General features: G+C 39.9%; 1 protein-coding gene across 1 annotated transcript in view; it reads right to left on the bottom strand.

Moving 5' to 3' along the window:
* The window catches only part of ANAPC1 (anaphase promoting complex subunit 1), a 121808-nt gene that overhangs the window by 71026 nt on the left and 26219 nt on the right, over positions 1-24563 (bottom strand). The window contains exons 11-18 of the mRNA XM_025354990.1: positions 20760-20855; positions 19248-19338; positions 19062-19127; positions 12941-13075; positions 9877-10017; positions 9293-9353; positions 5610-5797; positions 647-741 (exon numbers count right to left, since the gene is read on the bottom strand). Coding sequence (XP_025210775.1) covers positions 647-741; positions 5610-5797; positions 9293-9353; positions 9877-10017; positions 12941-13075; positions 19062-19127; positions 19248-19338; positions 20760-20855 — 873 coding nt within the window. The remainder of the gene's footprint in view (positions 1-646; positions 742-5609; positions 5798-9292; positions 9354-9876; positions 10018-12940; positions 13076-19061; positions 19128-19247; positions 19339-20759; positions 20856-24563) is intronic.

The following is a 24563-nucleotide window of genomic DNA, read 5'->3' as shown; positions in this document are numbered from 1 at the left end:
TCTGTCTCAAAAAAAAAAAAAAAAGAGGCCGGGCGCGGTGGCTCAAGCCTGTAATCCCAGCACTTTGGGTGCCCGAGACGGGCGGATCACAAGGTCAGGAGATCGAGACCATCCCGGCTAACACAGTGAAACCCCGTCTCTACTAAAAAACGCCAAAAAACTAGCCGGGCGAGGTGGCGGGCGCCTGTAGTCCCAGCTGCTCGGGAGGCTGAGGTAGGAGAATGGTGTAAACCCGGGAGGCGGAGCTTGCAATGAGCTGAGATCCGGCCACTGCACTCCAGCCTGGGCGACAGAGCGAGACTCTATCTCAAAAAAAAAAAAAAAGAATATACCACGGAACCTGATATGATTGAGAACTTTAATTTAAAAATTTACACTGCATAAAAAAGGTAAATGCTGTCATTTCAGGTGATCAGTTGATAATAAAATGTCTACAAACCCAAACTGAAATCATGCAGTAATACATACATTAATTTTTAGATAATCATTAAAGGCCACAGAAAATGTAACAGAGCCTACTCTTCAAAATAATTGTTACTCAGTATTAAAATAAATAAAGTGAAAGGTGTTGGAAAGATAGAGGAATTGTCAGGAATACCAAGAAGTGGGAGACTAGTATGAATATCCACAAATTAATTTGGATTACCAAGAAATAATAATGCTTACATCATCAGATCCAGTCTCGGAAGGCCTTGCTTTTTTGGGCGCAATGACAGGGGAAAGTGATCCTTCAAAGTCAAACTGAAAAGCAACCCCAAAAGAAAAGATAAAAATCATAAACTCATTCCTGTCAACTGATCAACTTAAAGGATTCAGAAATCAGTTCTGCCAATTATGGAAACTGAGGAAAGCCATCAAAACTCATTTTTGAACTGGAAAGTCATTATTTAAATGCCTTTCTTCTAGATTACTGTGAAGATGAAATGAAATCATATTAATATGTGCAAACATCTAGAACGGTGCCTGGGCTCCTAAGTACTGATTTTAATGGTAGTTTCCTTCCCTCTCCTACTTCTGTAACGACACAGATCACATCATATCTTTGGTAGAAAAAGAAACTTTAGGCATATCATAGAAGTCTCAAAGGATCAACCCTATATCAGTCAAATGTTAGAACTAGGCAAACATTTATTTACAGTCCATATACAGTAAACTATCTAACAATTCTATGGTAGAGACAAGCAGCCACTCTGGAAAATCTTTGTTCTCCTCTTTCTCCTGAACCCACAGCCAGACTACACACATACCCCTGCCTCCTCTGAAGTTAGGTGTGACCCTTTGACAGAGTTAATTATAGATGGAAGTCACTGTCACCACTTCCAGGACCAGTCCAGTCCTATACCTGCTCCTCCAGGCTCTTTGCCCCTTCCACCTGACTGGGACGCAGTCAACCAATGGCAATCTTTGAACCGAAGACAAAAGATCCTCCATCAACCTGGGTTCCTGAATAACTATGTGGCCTGTTTATCTGCTAAGCCCTGTTATGTAAGCAAGGCAGACATTTTGTTTGAGCCATTGTATCTTTTGAGGCCTTTCTATTACAATAGTGAGCCTATCTTCTAACTAATACAACTACATAAAAGCAGTTTTCTACAAGTTGCTCTTCTTCAATTTCCCCTGGCATAATCTTTGCTGCCCCAGCTACTTCACATGGGCACTGACTATCAACTAATAAACTGTAACTCTATAAATGGCAATGGCTATTTTCCTATGCTAAAAAACTTACATATTTATCAACTCACTCACCTAAACGGAGCTGATTTCTATATAAAAACTAAACATAGGTAGCAATAAAGTGATTTTTAAAACTGAATGTTATTGAGAGAGGTTTGCTTGTGAAGCATTCAAATAAAAAACAGCCCAACTCATACATATTATAAAAAACCTGGTAATAACAGTGAAATCAAAGCAACAAATAAAACAGTAGCTATCTTACCTAAAACTTCAACCAAAATATAACACACACAAAGTCCCACAGTCAAAAAGAATGTCCCTGCTATAATTATCAGATTCATAAGGCCTGGAGTTATGAGATAGTAGAAACTGCCAGATAAGGATGGCTCTTTGTACCATACATGGATCTGTTTAATCTTCATTCTTTCAATGTGTCTCAGGTTAGCCAACCCTGTTATATGCTCCTATGGACCCCTACCCTTCATCTATCATAACACATGTATCAAATATTATTTGTTTCCCCCAGGACAGTCAATTCCAGAGAAACAGTCTGTTTTGTTTAGGGTATATGTGAGAAACCTGGCATCATGTCTGGCCCACAGCAGGGATTCAATATTTAGCTAATGAAAAAAAGAGCAGCCCAAAAGCTACAAAAAGTTAACCCCAAATGCAACTGTTCCTACTATGTACAGTCCAGTGCGCTCATTTAACACATCAGCAAATTAAAGCACAAAGAAATGCCAAAAATTGTGTAACTAGTCTTTGGCAGAAATTCTGTACTCCACAAAAACAAAAAGAATAAATCTGAACAGAGCAAAATAAAAACCATTTGCCAATGAGGACCATTTCATCCTAAGCTTTGACTATGAGGACAAAAGATAGCAAGGGTTTAACCATGTAGTCCTATAAATAAATGGCAAAGCAACTTGGCCTCAAGAATTGATTTCCTTATTCCTTCCTTTATAATTATCATGCAATAAGTAAGTCAAAGAGCCATGTCCTTCTTTGCAAAGGAAAAAATAAGTAGGTGCTCAGTCCTCCCCAAAACATGGAAACGCGAGGGGGCATAGGTTCTCTGCCAGAGACTAGGACACAACAATCTGTATTCATCAACAAGTTCCAAGGACAATGATATACAGAACTACAGAAAGCTGACGTGCTTTTACATAATGTAGAAATCTACAGTTTCTATGAGGCTTAATCTTTTCACATGTAATAAAGAACAGAAAAATTGAAGATAATGTCACGTTGATACAATTGTTTAAAATAAGAAAAGAAGGCCAGGCGCCGTGGTTCACACCTGTAATCCTAGCACTTTGGTGGGCCAAGTTGGGAGGATCACTTGAGCTCAGGAGCTTGAAACCAGCATAGCCAACATGGCGAAACCCCGTCTCTACTAAAAATACAGAAATTAGCCAGGCATGGAGGTGCATGCCTGTAATCCCAGCTACTAGGGAGGCTGAGGCACAAGAATCGCTTCAACTTAGGAGGCAGAGGTTGTAATGAACCAAGATAGCGCCACTGCATTCCAGCCTGGGCGACAGAGCGAAACCCCATCTTAAAAAAAGGAAAAAAAAAAGAAAAGAAAATTGTCCCTATTTTCTCGTAAGATTTTTCTCAAGGAAATTGCAGAGGGCAATTCCTTCATGTGCTGAAATAGACACAAACTCTTAAAAACAGTATCTCACTCAGATGGAAAATGGCATTCACTCAACAAATGTTCACTCAGTATCCTTCTATGCCAGGCAATACCACAGGTCCTGGAGAAAGAAAGTAGTAACCAAAACTAAGCAAAAATCTTTGCCTTCCTAGAATTTACATTCCAGCTGGGGGAGGAGGGACACAAAACAAAACAAGTAAAAAATACTATATTATATTTAAGTGAGAAGAAAAAAAAAAAACAGGTAAATGGCACTAAAGGTATGGAGGCAGGTGTAATGCTACATAGAGAGACAGGAGGCAGCACTGAGGTGACATCTCAATAAAGACCTAAGCACATCTTGTCGGAGAGGCAGGGAAGCATTCTCCACAGAGGTAACAGCAAGTGCAAACACTCAGAGGCAGAAACATGCTGGCAGTGCTCAGGGAACAGAGCTGAGGCCAGTGTGGCTGGGATGACGTGTGCAAAGCATTAAAAAATGAGACCAGGAAGGTAAGCAAGGGCTAGGTCACATGGCATCTTGTAAGCCTATGGCCTTTACTCTGAGTGGCATGGGAAGTCACTGGGGGATCCTACGCAGACGCACGACTAACATAACCTGACTTCATCAAACAGGATTACTTTGGCCACTGGACTGAGAAGAGACTGGAACAAAGACAAAGGACATGAAATACAAATCAAAAAATAAGAATTATAAATAACTGATGAAACTTTGAAAAAAAATTCCCATTCACTTATACAGAAATAAGATAAAATTTCCCAGTAAGCTAGCAAAGGTTCACCACACCACAAATAAACACTATGGGGAAATGGCACTTGTAAATGATGCTGGTAAGAATGTCACCTGGGAACCCCTTTCCAAACATTACTTGACCCAACAGTCTCTCTTTTAAGATTCAGTTCTTGGAAAGTAACTAGAGATGTGGTTAAAGAGTCGTGAAAAAGAAGGACAGGCGCAGTGGCTCATGCCTATAATCCCAGCACTTTGGGAGGCCAAGGTGGGCCGATCACAAGGTCAGGAGATCGAGACCATCCTGGTTAACAAGGTGAAATCCCATCTCTACTAAAAGTACAAAAAATTAGCCGGGCGTGGTGGCGGGCACCTGTAGTCCCAGCTCCTCGGGAGGCTGAGGCAGGAGAATGGCGTGAACCCGGGAGGCGGAGCTTGCAGTGAGCCAAGATTGCGCCACTGCACTCCAGCCTGGGCGACTGAGCGAGACTCCATCTCAAAAAAAAAAAAAAAAAAAAGATTCATGAAAAAGGATGTTTATAAATTACTCACAATAAGGAAAACAAAAGATTCACAAGGTGCAATTATTAGCTATGGGTCAATTATGACAAAACTACACTATGATGAAATGATGGAGGTTTTTTAGAAAAATTTTTTAATGATACGGGAAATTTTCATTGATACTTTTATACAGAAGGTAACTTCAAAAATGTTTAGAGTGGTTATCTCTGAGTAGTAGAATTATTTTCTTAATTCCTCCATTTTCCGCATTTTCCTTTTATAACTGAGACAAAAGCAAGTTTTAAAAATGGATTTGCTGTACAAGGCTAAAACGTATAGAATGGAAGAGCTGAGTTACCTGCAAAAAGGGTAATCACAATCTAGAATGATTTTTTTCAGAGTGACCCAGGCAAGGTCGTCCTGCGAGGGATCTCCAGAGCTAGAAAGAGATCACCAATACTGAAGACACCACTCTGCTGATTTTGTAAATAATCTAATAAGGGCCTGTAAGGATGTTTCTGGGGGAAGAGGGTGAGAGATAAGACTTTATACCGTTAACAGAGTAGATACTCAGGCTAAAGTACTTTAAATCCCCCTCAAATCAAACCTTCCTCCTCACATCCCAAACAACATGTGTGTAAAAAGACAATCTTGTCTTCAGAAAACAACGTTAAACAAGGAGTCAGAAGATGCAGTCTAGTCATAGTTTTTTAAAAAATCACAGATCTGTGATTTCTTTGTGATCCAGTTTCTTCATCAATAAAACCAAGACTATCACTAATCCTAGCATAACTTGCAGTCATCTTACAAAGGTGAAATAAGAAATAGTCATATATGCTTTAACATTCTAAAGCTCAGTAATTATAATTACTAGTAAAACGTTAATATTAAATATTAAATGAGATTTGATTTACAATATATAGATACAATAAACCTTAATATTATTCTATTATTTTGAATATGGTATGCCAATGTTACATTACCAATTATGCAACCATTACATTAACAGAATAACTCATAAAGAAAACAATTGTATTTACTTACATTTCTAGTCCATGCTAAGCGGTCTGTGTTATAACCCATCATGTTCATGAGACAAGTCACAAATAAGTTCCACTCTGAGTGATAACTGGGTCCTCCTGGAGCACTGTGGACATTGTACCACTTGACAAGCATCTGAACTGCTATTTCTTTTGGCAGGATACACTTAATTGCTTGCAAACACGTTTGTACTATTAAAAGCAAAGATTAATTTTAGTATTCTTACTCTGCATGCATTTCTTTTCCCTTTCAATAATCAAGTTTTTAAATTTCTACTATGTAAAGGCCAATTATTATGAAAAGAAAACTGTCACTAAAGAGCCAAAGAGATACAAACATTACCTAACCAATCATCTGAAACTAAAACCAACTATTGAATTCAACAGGGCTTAAAAGAGGTCTGAAGACAGCTTTTTTTCTTTTTTTTTTAGATGGAGTCTTGTCTGTTGCCCAGGCTGGAGTGCTGTGGTGCAGTCTTGGCTCACTGCAACCTCTGACTCCTGGGCTCAAGCAATTCTCCTGCCTCAGCCACCAAGTAGCTGGGATTACAGGTGTCTGCCACTGTGCCAGGCTAATTTTTTGTATTTTTAGTAGAGATGCGGTTTCACCGTGTTGGCTAGGCTGGGCTCAAACTCCTGACCTCGTGATCCGCCTGCCTTGGCCTCCCAAAGCACTGGGATTACAGGTGTGAGCCACTGTGCCCAGCCGAGGACAGCTTTTCGATCATTAATTTTGAATCAGAAATAAAGTGACCAAATAGCCCAGTTTGCCAGAGACAGTACTGATTTACATCCATTGCCTCAGCAATTACTAACTGCTCTCCCCCTTTCACTCTAAAGATGTTCTAGCTCAGGTGACAAATTAAAGGTCACTATGGGCCAGGCGCGGTGACTCACGCCTGTAATCCAAGCACTTTGCGAGGTCGAGGCAGGTGAATCACCTGAGGTCAGGAGTTCGAGACCAGCCTGACCAACATGGTGAAACCCTGTTTCTACTAAAAATAACAAAAATCAGTTGGGCATTGCAGCGGGCACCTGAAATCCTAGCTTTTGGGGAGGCTGAGGCAGGAGAATCGCTTGAACCCAAGAGGCGGAGGTTGCAGTGAGCCGAGATCATACCATTACACTTCAGCCTGGGTGACTAGAGTGAAACTGTCTCAAAAAAAAAAAAAAGGCCGGGCGCGGTGGCTCAAGCCTGTAATCCCAGCACTTTGGGAGGCCGAGACGGGCGGATCACAAGGTCAGGAGATCGAGACCATCCTGGCTAACACGGTGAAACCCCGTCTCTACTAAAAAATACAAAAAACTAGCCAGGCGCAGTGGCGGGCGCCTGTAGTCCCAGCTACTCGGGAGGCTGAGGCAGGAGAATGGCGTGAACCCGGGAGGCGGAGTTTGCAGTGAGCTGAGATCCGGCCACTGCACTCCAGCCTGGGCGGCAGAGCGAGACTCCGTCTCAAAAAAAAAAAAAGTCACTATGAAAAACATACAACTTCTATGTTTATACATTTATATAAATACTGCTTAAATACTTCAGTAAATATATAATATTCAATATATGCATCCACAAATAGCAATGCTTAGCTAGCATTACATGATGTTCTAAATGAGTAAACATGCCTATGAACCAAAGCTTTATAACTTTCATTCCCGACATTGTTCAGTTTCTAAAATGTTTCACATGCTCTCTGCCTTAAAAGGGTTAAGAGTTAATACTACATAATTTACACCATTCTGTTTTTGGTAAAGGGAAACGGGGTCTTCCTCTGTCCCCAGGCTGGAGTGCAGTGGTGCAATCATAGCTCACTGTAACCTCCAACTCCTGGGCTCAAGTGGTCCACCAGGTCAAGCCTCCCAAGTAGCAAGGACTACAGATACATGCCAGCATGCCTGGCTAATTTTTTCTTTTTATAGAGACAGAGTTTATGTTGTCCAGGCTGGTCTCAAACTCCTGGACTCAAGCAATCCCCTCACCTCAGCCTTCCAAAGGGGAGGGATTACAAGCACGAGCCCACCACACCTGGCTTTATACCATTCTCAATGGCTCCACGTCAATTATAGCACTACACTGGCATACAATGAGCCCCTCAGAGTGGCCAGGGCTACCACTGTGAAGAGACCCAAATCTACTTTTAGTAGTAAATAATCCCAAACTGCAAAGTTTTTGTACTCACATATCCTCTCTTCCAGGATTCCTTTTTCCCTTTCCACTGTCATGCCACTGGGCCCATCCTCAGCAACACATCCTCTGTCCCATCAGTTTGCAATGTGCACACTCACACAGCACAGATTGGAAGCAAATAATATTAAAATACCAAATAACCGAGTATGTCGTAGCTGAATCCAAAATAAGTGTAAATCCAATGCTGCATGAGTGTGTGAGAACCCTTTGTAGGTGAAATATATAAACATATGTACATAAGCTATGGGGCTTCTGTTTGGCTTTAAAGGGATAACATTTGTATTTATTTAATTTCCTCCATTATTATCTGTTTTTATATATTTTGCTTAGGCTTATAATACTTCTAGGTACCTGGCCTTGTGATGACGAAATACCTTTTAAAAGGCAAAGAATCTCTATACCAACTTGGAATACCATTTACCACCCAGTGAAAATTCCTAAAATGAAAAAGTCATTCTAGTCTACAATCTGCCAATGTCCCGCTTTGACAGTTAGATTTTGAAACCAAGAGATGTCATGAAGTTCCTTATATCATACAGGCATTCTTTTCTTAACCTACGTTTGTTGGCAAATCCCTTGAATTCTAATATTTTGTTTACTATTCTATGTTCAGAAATACTCTCCTCTAGCATTTTGAAACTGCATTTCAGGAATAATTCAAGCAGAATCCAATATTTATTAAGATAATTCTGATTGTATTTTGACAATAATACTAAGTTTTATTCAATTAAGGCAATTATGTTAATTTCACAACTTATCTGAAAATTGAGATATTCAAGATTAAAAACATCATTAATACATTACAGGAAAAAAAAAAAAATTAAATATGCCAAGAAATATCCTAGTTGCTTAGGCTTTGTTTCCCAGATGTTCTTGCAAGAGGCATGTCCGTGTGTGTGTGTGTGTGTGTGTGTGTGTGTGTGTGTGTGTATACATATATATATTTTTTTTTTTTTTGAGACAGAGTCTCACTCTATCACCCAGGCTGGAGCGCAGGGGCATGATCTTGGCTCACTGCAACCACCGCATTCCAGGTTCAAGCGATTCTCCTGCCTCAGACTCTCGAGTAGCTGGGATTACAGAAGTGCGCCACCACACCCAGCTAATTTTTGTATTTTTAATAGGGACAGGGTTTCACCATGTTGGCCAGGCTAGTCTCGAACTACCGACCTCAAGCAATCCGCCCGCCTCAGTCTCACAAAGTGTTGGGATTACAGGTGTGAGCCACCATGCCCAGTCGGCATGTCCATATGTTATTACACTGCATTATATTCCTCAACAGAAGAATCTCAGAGGAACAGAACCAGCACATCCTTCACCTGTACTCCAGCCTTAGAGCACACATAGAGTAGACATCACAAAGCACTCCCTAGCTCTTTAAAGCTCCTCTACAAAGCTAAGAACTTGATCCAGCGGCTTCAAAAATGGCAAAATAATGTTTAAAACCCCAATTATTAATGTAAATCACAATTACTTCATGTCTTAGAAATGAAACTTCTCAGTCGTACCTAACTCAGAGGTGGCAATTTCAGGAATAGTGATCCTAACCATGGAGCCATTACTCAGTTCCTAGATGGAAACAAATCAGAAAGTAAATAAAATCTGTGCATTCTAAGTCTTTGAATGTCTTAAAAATAGCTGGTACAAGACTTCGCCTATCAAAGCAATAAAATAAATGAAAAACAATTTCAAACAGAAATGAACACTTCCAAATTTCAGAAACTTTAAATGTAATTATTTGCAAAATGCTTTCCAAAATGCTTGTTTTAATAAAAAGTGTCTAATCTTTATACAGTGAGTCACCATCATCAAAAGGACATTTACTTTTAATGAAAAGACAAAAAATCATATCAATATACAACTCAACTGACTCAACAAGCTTTCATTTTCACTGTTTTTAAAAATACAGAAACTGTAGAAAACAAGCAGAATTACTGTATAGTAAAAAGTAAAATAGTGCCAAAAAATGACACAATAGATTTTTTTAAATCATGAGAAATGTTTGTTGTCATTTTTCAGATAAAATTTTCTATTCTGTCAAATTTGAAATGCCAGCCCACCTCTTGGAAAGCTACCAAATGTTTATACTTACTAGGGTGACTCTGTTATGGACAGGATCTCTGATAGAATGAATGTAAGTTCCAAGTTGTTGGAAAGTACAATCCTCATTATAGAGAGAATCATGAAGTTTTGAAGAATCCCTCAGCTCTGGAACTGGCGACAACAGAACAACCTGTAAAAAGTCATAAACATAACACAAATGAATTGTTTTCTGAGAAATTAAGAACAAGGAAACTTAACTCTTTCTTTTTTGCACATGGTCTAACAAACAATAAGATGTAATGATTTAAAAACATTCTGCTCCAAGCCAAGCACGCTGGTGCGCACCTGTAGAGTCCCAGCTACTGCGAAGACTGAGGCAGAAGAATCACTTGAGCCTAGGAATTTGAGGCTGTAGTGAGCCTGTGAATAGCCACTGCCCTCCAGCCTGGGTGACACAGCAAGACCCTGGCTCTTTAAAACATTTTGTTCCAGATACAATGAAGTACCAGCAAACCAAGGTCCTCACAGAAAACAACTAGAAAAGGTAGGTAAAAGGAAAACATCTAATTGATGGCTGTGGGAAAACTGTGGAAGCAACCTGGACTTGAGGGACCAAGATCTAGGAGAGAAGGCAACTGCAGGGAAGGGGGCCAACATTTTCATCTGAAGAAAGCAACTGCAGGGAAGGGGCCAGCGTTCTTGGGGAACCTTGCTTTTCCTGCTCTGGCCATCTGCAAATTTTGGTGGTAAGAGGAATATATGGAAAGGCTGACAATATGCAAGGAAAGTCATAGCTAAGAGGGAGAGAAGCCAGCAGCACCGTTAGCAACCTTACAGGGCTAAAGACTAAACTGTGGGCCGGGCACAGTGGCTCATGCCTATAATCCCAGCACTTTGGGAGGCCGAGGCAGGCGGATCACTTGAGGTCAGGAGTTCAAGACCAGCCTGGCCAACATGGTGAAACCCCATCTCTACTGAAAATACAAAATTTAGCCAGGCATGGTGGTGGGCACCTGTAGTCCCAGCTATATGGGAGGCTGAGGCAGGAGAATTGCTCGAACCCAGGAGGTGGAGGCTGCAGTGCAGTGAGATTGCACCACTGTACTCCAGCCTGGGCAACAGAGCAAGACTCCATCTCAAAAAAAAAAAAAAAAAACTAAACTGTGATTTGAGGCAGCTGAGGCACTAAGAGCCCAGGAAGAAAGGACAATAATGAAAAAGCAAACAAATGAGACCAGCATTTCATGGCATTTCCCTTATAGGCAATTATTTACTCAAAAATACAGGAACAGTATGTATTTGCTCTACTACAGATATGCAAACAAAAAATTTAAATAATCTTAGTTACTATCTACATGCAGATGCTTCCAATCTTAATCTCCAGTCATGACCACTGATCCTTTTTTGGTTCCTTTAATTCAATTTATATATCTCTAAGTGAATATCTTGTCAACACTGACAATCAAGACTAAGATGTATTTATTCTATTCCAGATTCTACTCTAAAAGTCACCAGGAAAAATTCAGCTCCACTGGTCCTGGCTCTAAGTCTACTAGCAAAATCTTCCAGAGAAGTGGAAAAGCCATCAGCCAATGTGTTAGACTATTATTTCCATGACCTTACACCTATCAAAAAGGCACTCATTGTTACTAGGCTTATAGAATTCTAAAAAAGTTGGAAATCATTTTCCATTATAAAAGAAATTCTTCCGAATCACACAAAACACTCTGACACTTCTCCAGTTCCCCTTTGAATGTTCTGCAAATGTGCTGGTGTGAAGGAAAAAATTCAATGTTGCACATGTTTAAAAATATAATGAAGACACAGACATTATCGAATACAATTGATAACAATAACCTTCCCTTTGAACTGTCCCTAAACATCCACACTCACATGTTCTTTAAATACACACCACTTTTCTCCAGGCTTCCTAACTTGGTAAATCCAGGTACCTTCCCAGGTCATTCAGAGAATTCGGAGCCTCATGTGACATCACCTTTCCCCAGCCCAGGAGCACAAAACCAATCAGCTGTCAAACTCATTTCTACGTCTCAAGGCCTCTCATGTGATTCCCTCCTTTCCACACATATTCAGACCCTCTTCATACTTCTTCCACTGACACAGACAACCTCACTTGGAGGCTAACTGGTCTCCTTATCTTTAATCCCAAAATACACCTATCTACAACACAGATCCAAAACCTCGCAACTCCTTTCTCAAAATCCTGTAAGGCCCTGGCAATTGCATTCAGAATAAAACCACCTTTTCATTCTTTCTTCCTTTAAGAGCAGATTAGTAAGAGTATAAATCCCAGTTTTACCACTTATTAGGTTTATTTCATTTGTAACCTCTCATTTGTTAAAAAAAAAAAAAAAAAAAAAGATTCATTTCATAGTAGTATCTTCTCAATAAAGCTGTTCTAAGGAAATAATACTAATAAAGCACTGAGAACAATGCCTAGCACATAGAAAATGCTCAGAAAAGAGTATTGTTATCCAAACTCTATCCTGCCGCACCCTACTTGTACTTTTATAAGTATTTATTCTACAGATTTATTGAGTCCTTAACTAATGATTAGGAGATGAAGATACAAATATCCATTAAAAAATGTTCCACATTATCTGGCCTTCCTGCCTGTGCCTGTGTGATTCCCCCTTGCCCTGAATGTTCCTTTCTACCTACAGATATCCTACTCATCCCCAAGGTCCAAACCAAGACTGACAGCCTCAGAGATGAGGCTTTGATTTTGCCATGTCCTCCCATTGGATGTTATCTTCCCATCAGTCAATCAATGATGGTACTCTCTTTTCCTCATTCGTAAGTCATGAGTCTTTCTTAAATTCTAATTTCTTATGCAGACAGTACATCAACTCCACACAATTGTGAGATCCCTAGATGGAAAAGAATGTATCACTTCCATCTCTCCAGCACCTTCAAAAAGTATCACACACATCACAAGGGAGGTCAATGTATGTTAACTGAATCACTTCTGTTTGAAAACATTTATTCTCCAAGTACTAATTAAAATTAAGTTAACCACGGAAAGAACTAATATTTGACCAAACTTCTTTAAAAAATGTTAACTTTCTGACAACACCTAGTCCATTTCTTACCTCATCCAATGATCCAAGGAGTTTACTAAGAGGCTTTGGAGTACTAACGCCGTCAAGTGGAGTACTGGGCCGGGGCATTGTGTTGGACATCGTCAGAGAAGGAGCTGGCAGTCCAGGAATAAAAACCTTTCCCACCTTGAAGCAATAGAAACATGCGGAAAAAAAATATTGCTTTTAATGCATCATATCCTTAAATAAAATGTTAAGGAACGTAAACATATATTTCTTTTGATATTTCTAAGTTTATGCTCACCAAACACAACAAAGAAACAATTCAAATGTCAATAATCTATCCAATTCCACCATCCAACTGCAAATATTTTGGTATAATTTTGGGTTTTTGTTTTTGTTTTTTTTTGAGACAAGATCTCACTCTTTCACCCTGGCTGGAGTACAGTGGCATGATCTCAGCTCACTGCAGCCTCAACCTACCAGGCTCAAGTGATCCTCCCACCTCAGCCTCCAGAGTAGCTGGAACTACAGACACATGTCACTACACTTGGTTAATTTTGTATTTTTTGGTAGAGACAGGGTTTCACCATGTTATGCAGGCTGGTCTTGAACTTCTGGGCTGAAGCGATCTGCCCACCTAGGTCTCCCACAACTTGGTATAATTTCTCTTGGTTGGATTCCTTCTCTTCATTACTGAAGACTTTTTTGCAGGCAAGGAGGGGAATGTTAATATAGTCAACACATTCTATAAAAATCTGTACACTATGCACTCTTCTACCTTTTGGTCATAAAGACAGTAAGAACACTAAGCTTTCAGAGACTATAGGCAACAATCTTAGAAGTCTCAAACCTTGAGAGAAAGAGCACCAATTATCCCCCAGGGGCTTAGAAAATAAGGTCAGGTAATGCTCAAGAAATTAAATCCAACCTAACTCAAATTGCTCTCCAGCACACAATCTGTCTTCAATAATAAACTCTCAATTACTTCTTCCTCAAAAATACTCTATATAAATTAGAATAAATTCTTTGATCTTAAAAAAAATGAGTCGGCAGGGCACGGTGGCTCATGCCTGTAATCCCAGCACTTTGGGAGGCCGAGGTAGGTGGATCACCTGAGGTCAGGAGTCCCAGACCAGGCTGGCCAACATGGTGAAATCCCATCTCTACTAAAAATACAAAAATTAGCTGGGCATGGTGGCATACACCTGTAGTCCCAGCTACTTGGGAGGCTGAGGCACGAGAACCGCTTGAACCCAGGAGGCGGAGGTTGCAGTGAGACGAGACTGTGCCATTGCCCTCCAGCCTGGGCAACAAGAGCGAAACTCCGTCTCAAAAAAAAAAAAAGAATGAGTTGACAATTCATGCTAACCACTCCTTATTTTGGCTATCTGTAGGGTACTTAGGAAAAACAGAAATTCACATCTGTACAGGCTGAAAACATGGTAAGACTAAAAAGGAGATGCTCAGAACTAAAATGAGACCTTAACAATATACATATTCATGTTAATACACTACTCAAAAGCTAACAAAATAATAGGAGTTGCACCAATAAAATCCTTAGGCTTAAAAAACAAAAATAACAGTGAGAACTAGTTATGCATAATTTTTTAAAAGCTATCTCAGACCCCTAATTTATGAAAAGATGGGATAAGCACATACCATGCTATTTCCCCCATTAATCACCAAAAAGAAAAAAAAAAACTGAAAAAAATTTATAATGCAATTAACAGAAGATTCTGAAAAAGTAAAGAAAAGAAGACCAACTGGCTAGTAACCTGAGACCCAGGAATGACCTAATGATGAATTCCCTAGGTTTTTGGTTTTTTTGACTCCTTACATAACCACGCCTCAGGCTTTCAAAGTGTCTGCAACACAGACATTCCAATGTTCACAGACAAAACAGGCACTAAGAAACTCTTACTCTTTCCAGCCAAAGTGTTGGGAAAAGAGTGTCCAATCAGGACAGAAACTTTTCACTATACCTGCCCTACTCTTTGCAAACACCAAGAAAAAAGTCATGGCCCTCCCTTCCTCCTCACCAGGAGGCACAGTGAAAATTTTGAATGTCCCTCATCTATTTGAGGAAGTCCCCTTCTATTTCTAGTTTGCTGAGAATTTTTTTTATCACAGATATTTGATTTCATCAAATGATTTCTCTGCATCTATTTAGATCCTTGGTCAGCAAACTATGTTCCATGACCAAATCTGGCTTGTATTCTGTTTTTGTACAGTCTGTGAGCTAAGAATAGGTTTTACGTACTTAAATGGTTAAGGAAAAAAAAAAAAACAAAAGACAAATATGTAACAGAGACTGCGTGTGGCCCATAGAGGCTAAGATACTTGTCTGAACTCCTACATAAAAAGTTTGCCAGGCTGGGTGCGGTGGCCCATGTCTGTAATATCCCAGCACTTTGGGAGGCTGAGGTGGGAGGACTGCATGAGTCACAAGGTCATGGGTGTAGTAAGCTGTGATCTGACCACTGCACTCCAGCATGAGTGACAGAGCGAGACACTGTATCAAAAAAAAAGAAAAGAAATTGCCAAGGATGGAGAGGACATGAACAACATTATCAACCAAATGGAATGAACTGACATTTATAAAATATTCAAGGGTGCCTTCTTGGTGATTTGGCCCTTTAACTGAAGTCTCTCTTTGTTCCTGGTCATTTTTTTTCCCCACTTTATAGTGACTCCAGCTATCTTTTGATTATTGTTTGCATAATATATCTTTTTTCCATCCTTTAACTTACCTATGTCATTATATTTGAAGAAAGCTTCTTATAACCAACATATATAGTTGGGCTGTATTTTCTAATCCCTTCTGCTAGTCTGTTGTTTGTGTTAGACCATTGTATTTAATTAGTGGCCTAGTGGGATTTAAATCTGCCATTTAATATTTGTTTTCTGTATATTCCCACTTTCTTTGCTCATCCAGAAGAAGCAACTCTTCAAGTTTGATCATAAGATTCTGGCAATTCTGTTCAAGTTTGGCAATTCTGTTCAGGTTTAATCATAAGATTTTGGCAGTTTAGTCACATCTTAAGGCTCTACTTCTAATTCTAATTATCTTGCTATTTCCACCACATCTGCAGTGACTTCCTCCACTGAAGTTTTGAGCCCCTCAAAGTCATCCATGAGGGTGGGAACCAACTTCTTCCAAATTCCTGTTTATGTTGATATTTTGTCCTCCTCCCATGAATCATGAAGATTCTTAATGGCATCTAGAAAAGTGAATCCTTTCAGAAGGTTTTCTTTTTCTTTTTCTTTTTTTTTTTTTGAGATGGAGTCTCGCTCTGTCACCCAGGCTGGAGTGGAGTGGCACGATCTTGGCTTACTGCAAGCTCCACCTCCCGGGTTCACGCCATTCTCCTACCTCAGCCTCGCGAGTAGCTGGGACTATAGGCTCCCACCACTACCCCTGGCTAATTTTTTGTATTTTTAGTAGAGACAGGGTTTCACTGTTAGCCAGGATGGTCTCAATCTCCTGACCTTGTGATCCGCCTGCCTCGGCCTCCCAAAGTGGGGGATTACAGGCGTGAGCCACTGAACCCGGCTCGGAAGGTTTTCAATGGACTTTGCCAGATCCCTTAAAGGAATCACCATCTATGGCAGTTCTAGTTGAATAATGTATTTCATAGTAAGACTTGAAAGTCAAAATTACTCCTTCACAGGCTGCAGAACAGATGTGTCAGCAGGCATGAAAACAACATTCATCTCCTGTACATCTCCCTCAGAGATCTTAGATGACCAGGTGTACTATCAATGAGCGGTAATATTTTGAAAGGAATCTTTTTTCTGAGCAATAGTCTCAACAGTGGGCTTAACATATTCAGTAAACCATGCTATAAGCAGGCGTGCTGCCATCCAGTCTTTGTTGCTCCATTTATAGAGCCCAGGCAGAGCAGACTTGGCCTAATTCTTAAGGGCCCTAAGATTTTTGGAATGGTACATGAGCACTGGCTTCAACTTAGTCACCAGCTGCATTAGCCCCTAACAAGAGGGTAAGACTGTCCTTTGAAGCCAGGGACTAACTTCTCTCAGGTTATGAAAGTCCTAGATGGTATCTTCCTCCAAAAGAAAGCTGTTGCATCCACACTGAAAATCTGTTTAGTGTAGCCACCTGAGTCAATTATCTTAGCAGCTTCTACATCAGCACATGCTGCTTCACCTTGCACTTCTGTGTTATGGGGAGGGCTTTCTTCCTTAAACCTCAAGAATCAATCTCTGTTAGCTTACAACTTTTCGTCTGCATCTTCTTCACCTTTCTCGGCCATCACAGAATTGAAGAGAGTTAGGGTCTTGCTATGGATTCGACTTCAGCATAAGGGAATGTTATGGCTTGTTTGATCTTCTGTCCAGACACTAAAACTTTCTTCATATCAGTGGAAAGGCTGCTTCGCTTTATCAGTTGCCATGTTCACTGAAATAGCACTTTTAATTTCCTTCAAGAGCTTTTCCTTTGCATGAATAAGTTGGCTCTTGCGCACAAGTAGTCTGGCTCTCAACCTATCTCGGCTTTCAACGTGCCTTCCTCACTAAACTTAATCATTTCTAGTTTTTTTATTTAAAGTGAGAAACTTATGATTCTTCCCTTCATTTGAAAACTTAGAGGCCATTACAGGGCTACTAATTAGTCTAATTTCTTTTTTTTTTTTTTTTTGAGACAGAGTCTGGCTCTGTCGCCCAGGCTGGAGTGCAGTGGTGCAATCTCAGCTCACTGCAACCTCCGCCTCCCGGGTTCAGGTCATTCTCTTGCCTCAGCCTCCGAAGTAGCTGGGACTACAGGCACCCATCACCATGCCCGGCTAATATTTTGTATTTTTTAATAGAGACGGTGTTTCACCGTGTTAGCCAGGATGGTCTCGATCTCCTGACCTTGTGATCTGCCCGTCTCGGCCTCCCAAAGTGCTGGGATTACAGGCGTGAGCCACCGCATCCGGCCAATTAGTCTAATTGCAATATTGTTTTGTCTCAGAATACAGGGAGACAGGAGGAGAGGGACAGAGACAGGAAAGGGGTCAAATGATCAGGCAGACCACACAAAACATTTATCAAGTTCCTCATCTTATATGGGTAGAGTTCATGGTGCCCCAAAACAATTCCAATAGTAACATCAAAGACCATTGATCACAGATCATCATAACAGATAAACTAATAACAAAAAGGTTTGAAATATTACAAGAATTATCAAAATATGAAACAGACACACAAAATGAGCACATGCTGCTGGAAAACTGGGACCAACAGACTTGCTCAACACAAAGTTGCCACAAACCTTCAATCTGTAAAAACAATATGCAGTTATCTGTGAAGTACAATAAAACAAAGCACAAAACGAGGTACAATGGAACACTATTAAATATATACATAACACTGAATGAGTAAACAACACTACGCATCAACACAGACAAATCTAAAACAAATATAATGTTGAGCAAAATAAGTACATCAGAGGAGAATACACGGTATCTTTTCCATATAAAAATTCAAAAACAAGGAAAACTAAATAATGCATCTTTTAGTGATACATACATAACCGTAAAAACTAGTAATATGAACAACTGATTTATCACAAAATCAGGATTCTTCTATCTCGAGGGCAGGGGAAGATGGGACGTAATCAGAAAAGAACATAATAAAAATAAGGACACTGGCAATATTCTATTTCTCAACCAGCATAATGGGTAGATGAATATTCACTTCATTACTATTCAAACTGTATGTGTGTATTTAAATTTCATAATTTAAATTTGTAAAATGTACATTCTCTGTGTATATTTCACAAATGTTAAAAAAATACAGCTAACATATACCACATTTAATATAATGAAACTTTACCAGAACTTTAGTACTTACCAAAGGTACCCATGCTTCAATTTCAAAACTAGTTTAACTTTAAAAAAAAAAAATCTACCTATACTCATTGAAGGTTTCCCATCTGTGACAGATTTAGAGTGCCAATGCATTTAATAGCAGTGAGCCATAACCCTCCAAATTAGGACCCACCTGAATGGGAAGCTTCACTGAGAATTATTAACAAAAATCTTCTGCCAAATTGTGCAGGCAGGAACACAACAAATTTAAAATATCAATCTAAAGTAACATTAAAAATATTCATAGAGGCAGTCTGAAGTCCTGCTAAATGCATGGAGTGCTATTTTTTGCTTACCCGAACCACTCCTGTGTATAGCACCAGGTTTCCACTGCCTTCCAAGACCAGCATGGTGTCTATTTTCTAAAAAAAAAAAAAAAGACGAAAAATTTATTTCCCAATCTGAGCAAATTAACAGATTTTTTGACTGAAAAATCTGATGAGGCACAATAATTTTCAACTTCTCAAATGTGCCTACATTACCTCCACTGGTGCTGCATCCTTTGCTGGTATGTTGGTCACTGAACCAAAGATGAGCTGGGTTTTATCATTACTCTCTTGAAACTTTACACAGCTAAATAATAAAATAAAAAAAGAAACTTGATACATGCAACAACCTGCATGGGTATTAAAAGTATTATGCTGAACAGAAAAAGACAATCTCAAAAGTTTATATACTGTATGAGCCCATTTATGTAACATTCACAAATGTCAAATTATCAACATAGAGAATTAGTAGCTGCCAGGATTGGTGGGTAATGGCGTATGTGACTATAAGGAGTTAACATAAGAGAGACAAAGATGTTTTGTATCTTGATGGTGGTGGTATTTACACACATCTACACATGTGAAAAAACTGCATAGAATCATATATACACATAAATGAGCACATGTCAAATTGATGAAATTTGAAATAAAGTGTGTAGATCATCTATTTCCTGGTTATGATAATGTATTAAATAGTTATATAAGAGGTTACCTATGAGGGAAAAAGAATGCAAGGTACACAAGACTTGTTTACTATTTTGTAACTTGCTGTGATCTATCGTATTTCAAAATATGAAGGTAAATAAATGGGCAAAAGATCTGAATAGATATTTTACCTAAGAAGATAAATGAATGGCTAATAACTTCATGAGATGATCAACATCAGAATGCATAGCGAAAAGCAAATTAAAGCCACTTCACAACCACTAGAAAATGGTTACAATCAAAGAGTGTGATGATATCCAATCCTGTCAAGGATAAAGGGACATTAACCTTCATATTTTGCTGGTGGGAATATAAAATGATACAGGCTATTTGGAAAACAGTTTGGTGATTTCTTAAAAAGTTAAACATGAATTTACCATTCAACCCAACGACCCAACCCTAGGTATTTACTCAAGAAAAATAAAATCACATATGTCCACATTTTTGCTCAAGACCTTTGCTCAACTGTTCATACCGTCATAATTCTCAGTAGTCAAGAGGTGGAAATAAACCAAAAGTCCATCAACTGATGAACAGATAAACAAAACATGGTAGATCTATACAATGGACTGTTACATAGCAATAGGTATGAAATAATGGTACATGTTACTAAATGGTGGATCCTAAAAACATCACGCTAAGTGAAAGCTAAACACAAAAAGCTACATACACTGTGTGTACATACATTATATATATATAAATGTCCAGAAAAAACTAATCTATAAAGGCAGAAGCCTAGCATGGTTGCCTGACACTGGAAATGAGAACAAGACTGACTGCAAACAAGCACAAGGAAATCTTTGTATGGTGATATAAATCTTGTAAAATTGGGGTTGTGGTGATGGTTGTGTAACACTGTAATTTACTAAAAATCATTTATTTGTACAGTTAAAACATGTTAATTTTATGACAGGTAAATTATTTCTAAATAAAACTACTTAGCCAAAAAAAAGGAAAGAAAAGAAAAAGAAAAAGGAGTGCTGAGTTATTTACACAGAAACAATGGGAAACACATACACTTACCGTAACTGGAGCTGGGACTCCACTAAAAAGCACAGGAACTTTTGTCCACATAGGTCAGATGTAATAAACACTTTTGAGGCTTGTGAATTTTTCTCTCTATAATAGATACATTAATAAAGTAACTGTCAGCACTGGTCCAAGACTCTACCACAGTAACTAACTACTAGAGGTCTTTGAGGCCAGGCGTGGTGGCTCACGCCTGTAACCCCAGCACTTTGGGAGGCCGAAGCGGGGGGGATCACGAGGTCGGGAGATCCAGACTGTACTGGCTAACACGGTGAAACCCCGTCTCTACTAAAAGTACAAAATAAATTAGCAAGGCATAGTGGCGGGCGCCTGTGGTCCCAGCTACTCTGGAGACTGAGGCAGGAGAATGGTGTGAACCCACGAGGCAGGGCTTGCAGTGAGCTGAGATCATGCCACTGCACTCCAGCCTGGGTGACAGAGCAAGACTCCATCTCAAAAAAAAAAAAAAAAAAAAAAAAAGTCTTTGAAAATATTCTGCAAGAAATCTAAAAACTACTTAGGTCAAGCAATAATCTTGAAGACACAAACATTTCTAAGAATTAAACTTCATGATCTTTTCAGTTCTTTGATTATGTTTTAATCATGTTCTAAGATCCTTTCAGTTCTTTGATTATGAGCTCATTAGACAGCTTTGTTGGGGAAATCTACAATAAATTTAACAATTACTGATGAACTTTTAAATTACATACAATGTAAGCTAGCTACCTGTAAAGTAATGCAAACTAAGCTACTACTTGTAAAGTAATGCATGCAAACTTGAATTCCTATCCCTCAAAGGGTCAGATCTTTCATAATGCTATTTCTCCTATGTACCCCTCTCTCCTTCTCAGATTAGGCCTCCTTCACATCTCTTTTTGAAATCATATCTCTAATTCCCAAATCTTTCCTTCTAAAGTGCTATAGAAGGCCAGGTGTGGTGGCTCACACCTGTAATCCCAGCACTTTGGGAGGCCAAGGTGGGTGGATCACCTGAGGTCAGGAGTCTGAGACCAGTCTGACCAACATGGAGAAACTCCATCTCTACTAAAAATACAAAATTAGCCAGGCATGGTGGCACGTGCCTGTAATCCCAGCTACTCGGGAGGCTGAGGCAGAAGAATCACTTGAACCTGGGAGGGTTGTGTTGAGCCGAGATCATGCCATTGCGCTCCAGCCTGGGCAACAAGAGTGAAACTCCGTCTCAAAAAATAAACAAATAAAGTGCTACAGAAGACGCATAAATCTAAAAAATAAGAATCTATAATATATTCAACTTACAAATAAGTTTAAAGAAAAATGATTTTTAATTGTAGGATACTTTTATTTTATATATGAGAAACAAACCAGAGACTACTTCAACATTGTATCCACATCTTTACTTTCTTCAGACTATTCTCTCTAAGAGGATGCATTTGCCTTATATTTCAGATAAAACGAGGCTCTAAGCTTTGAGCTCAACCTCCTGCCTTACGTATCTGATCAACCTTCACTTCTTTATCCCAAGCCTAATCTCACCACTTGTGCACCTTTCTGGTTACTTGTTCCATCAATCATTTCCTCTCATCTGCATTTTCAGTGCTTTCCCTTGAGTATAGTCCATTTGCCTACTATTTCACATTAAAAGTCTTAAAATATAAAATGGACTCAACATTAGAGTATATAAAAGACCTTGTCAATTTGACTGGATATAAAACTTATATTGTGGTCAAGTAAGAAAATATTGGGGGTCGGGGGCACAGTGGCTCACACCTGTAATCCCATTACTTTGGGAGGCAGAGGCAAGCAGATTGCTTGAGCCCAGGAGTTTGAGACCAGCCTGGGCATCACAGCAAAATCCCTTCTCTACAAAAATTACAAAAAATTAGTTTGGCATGGTGGTGTGTGCCTATAGTCCCAGCTACCTGGGAGGCTGAGGTGGGGGAATCACCTGAGCCCAGAAGGCCAAGGCTGCAGTGAGCTGTGATTGAGTCACTGCACTCCAGCCTGAGCGACAGAGTGAGACCTTGTCTCAAAAAAAGAGAAAAAGAAAATACTGGGGCAAGACGTCATGAAAACTAATTCTATTATAGTTCAGCAAAAACAAAACTCTCCTTGACCGAGACTCCCTCTAATTTTGTATCTTCAATCCCACTCAAAGGCAAACTCCTTAAAATAGTCCGTATGCCTATGTTCATTTTCTCAGTCCCCATTTACTTTTTCTACCCCACTTTCCCCCGCCATCCTCCCAGCTTAAAATGCTCTGGCCAAGGTCACCAAGGAACCCACTGCCACCCAGGCACCTCCTCTCTGGGCTCAACTCTCATGGCCACACTTCACCAGTACCTGGCAGTACTGGCATCTCCGTATTCTTGAAATGCTCTCTCTTTTATGTGTTCTGTATTTCCTGCTCCTTCTCCCATCTGACCTCTTTTGCTTTGTCTCTCTGTGCCAGTTTTGTCTCTTTCCATTCCCCAAATCTTAAGTTTCCAGGACTTCAGTTCCTAGCCCTCTTCTAATTCTACACCACTGGATTTTAACTATTAGGAGGCCACAAATCCCTTTGAGAATCTAAGGAATGTTAAAACCCTCTCCTTGGGAAAAGGTCTATATACTACATGTACACACAATTATTGAATACAATAATTCTTCAATTCTAGTCCAATTCTCTTACCTCAATCACCACTTATGAGCTGACAATTCCACATTTATTGTTCTGCTCTTTCTCAAACTTCCAACACACTTATAAAGTGCCTTCTTACCACTGTCATCAAATAGACCAGAGGCCGAAAGGACAATCAGTAATCTCTCAAGCCTCCTTTTTTTTTTCTTTTTATCCCCCAGACAGTCTCACTCTGTCACCTGAGCTGGAGTGCAGTGGTATGATCTTGGCTCACTGCAACCTCCAACTCCCGGGTTCAAATGATTCTCTCACCTCAGACTCCAGAGTAGCTGGGACTACAGATGCACGCCATCACACCTAATTTTTGTATTTGTAGTAGACATGTGGTTTCACCACGTTGGCCAGGTTGGTCTTGAACTCCTGAGCTCAAGTGATCCATCCGCCTCAGCCTCCCAAAGTGAGTGATTACAGGTGTGGGCCACTGCGCCTAGGAAGCCTCCTCTTCATTAGCCTTTTCCCTCCCTCTGCACAAACCAGAGTGGGAGTACTTATAATTCCCTAAACACACCACGCATTCACCAGCACTTTTGTTCTGATCTCAGCTGCCATCTGTGGCCTTTCCCAACTTACCTGCCTAGAAATACCTATTCATCTTTCAAAGCCCTACCAGCAAAAGTAGTCCCTCCAGTGTCACCATCCTTCAGTCCCTTTTGAGGACAGGGACAGTGAGTTATCAGATTGTTAACTAGCATATACATTGGCATATAAGTTAACACATAAATTCTTAAAGAGAATATAAAAGAAGAAAGGTCACCCAGAACAGAGATCTAAGCTATGTTTCCCAGAAAGTAAAGCTGGCACTCAACTAATATGAACATAAAACTTAGGAAACATGCTAAAATTTCCTCATTGATAGAAATTGTTTCTCCCGGCCGGGTGCGGTGGCTCAAGCCTGTAATCCCAGCACTTTGGGAGGCCGAGACGGGCGAATCATGAGGTCAGGAGATCGAGACCATCCTGGCTAACACGGTGAAACCCCGTCTCTACTAAAAAATACAAAAAACTAGCCGGGCGTGGTGGCGGGCGCCTGTAGTCCCAGCTACTCGGGAGGCTGAGGCAGGAGAATGGCGTGAACCCAGGAGGTGGAGCTTGTAGTGAGCTGAGATCTGGCCACTGCACTCCAGCCTGGGCGACAGAGC

This window comes from Theropithecus gelada, chromosome 13, assembly GCF_003255815.1.
Source record: "Theropithecus gelada isolate Dixy chromosome 13, Tgel_1.0, whole genome shotgun sequence".
NCBI lineage: Eukaryota > Metazoa > Chordata > Mammalia > Primates > Cercopithecidae > Theropithecus > Theropithecus gelada.
Note: the sequence above shows the minus strand (reverse complement) of the source record. Positions and strands in the feature narration are given on the sequence as shown.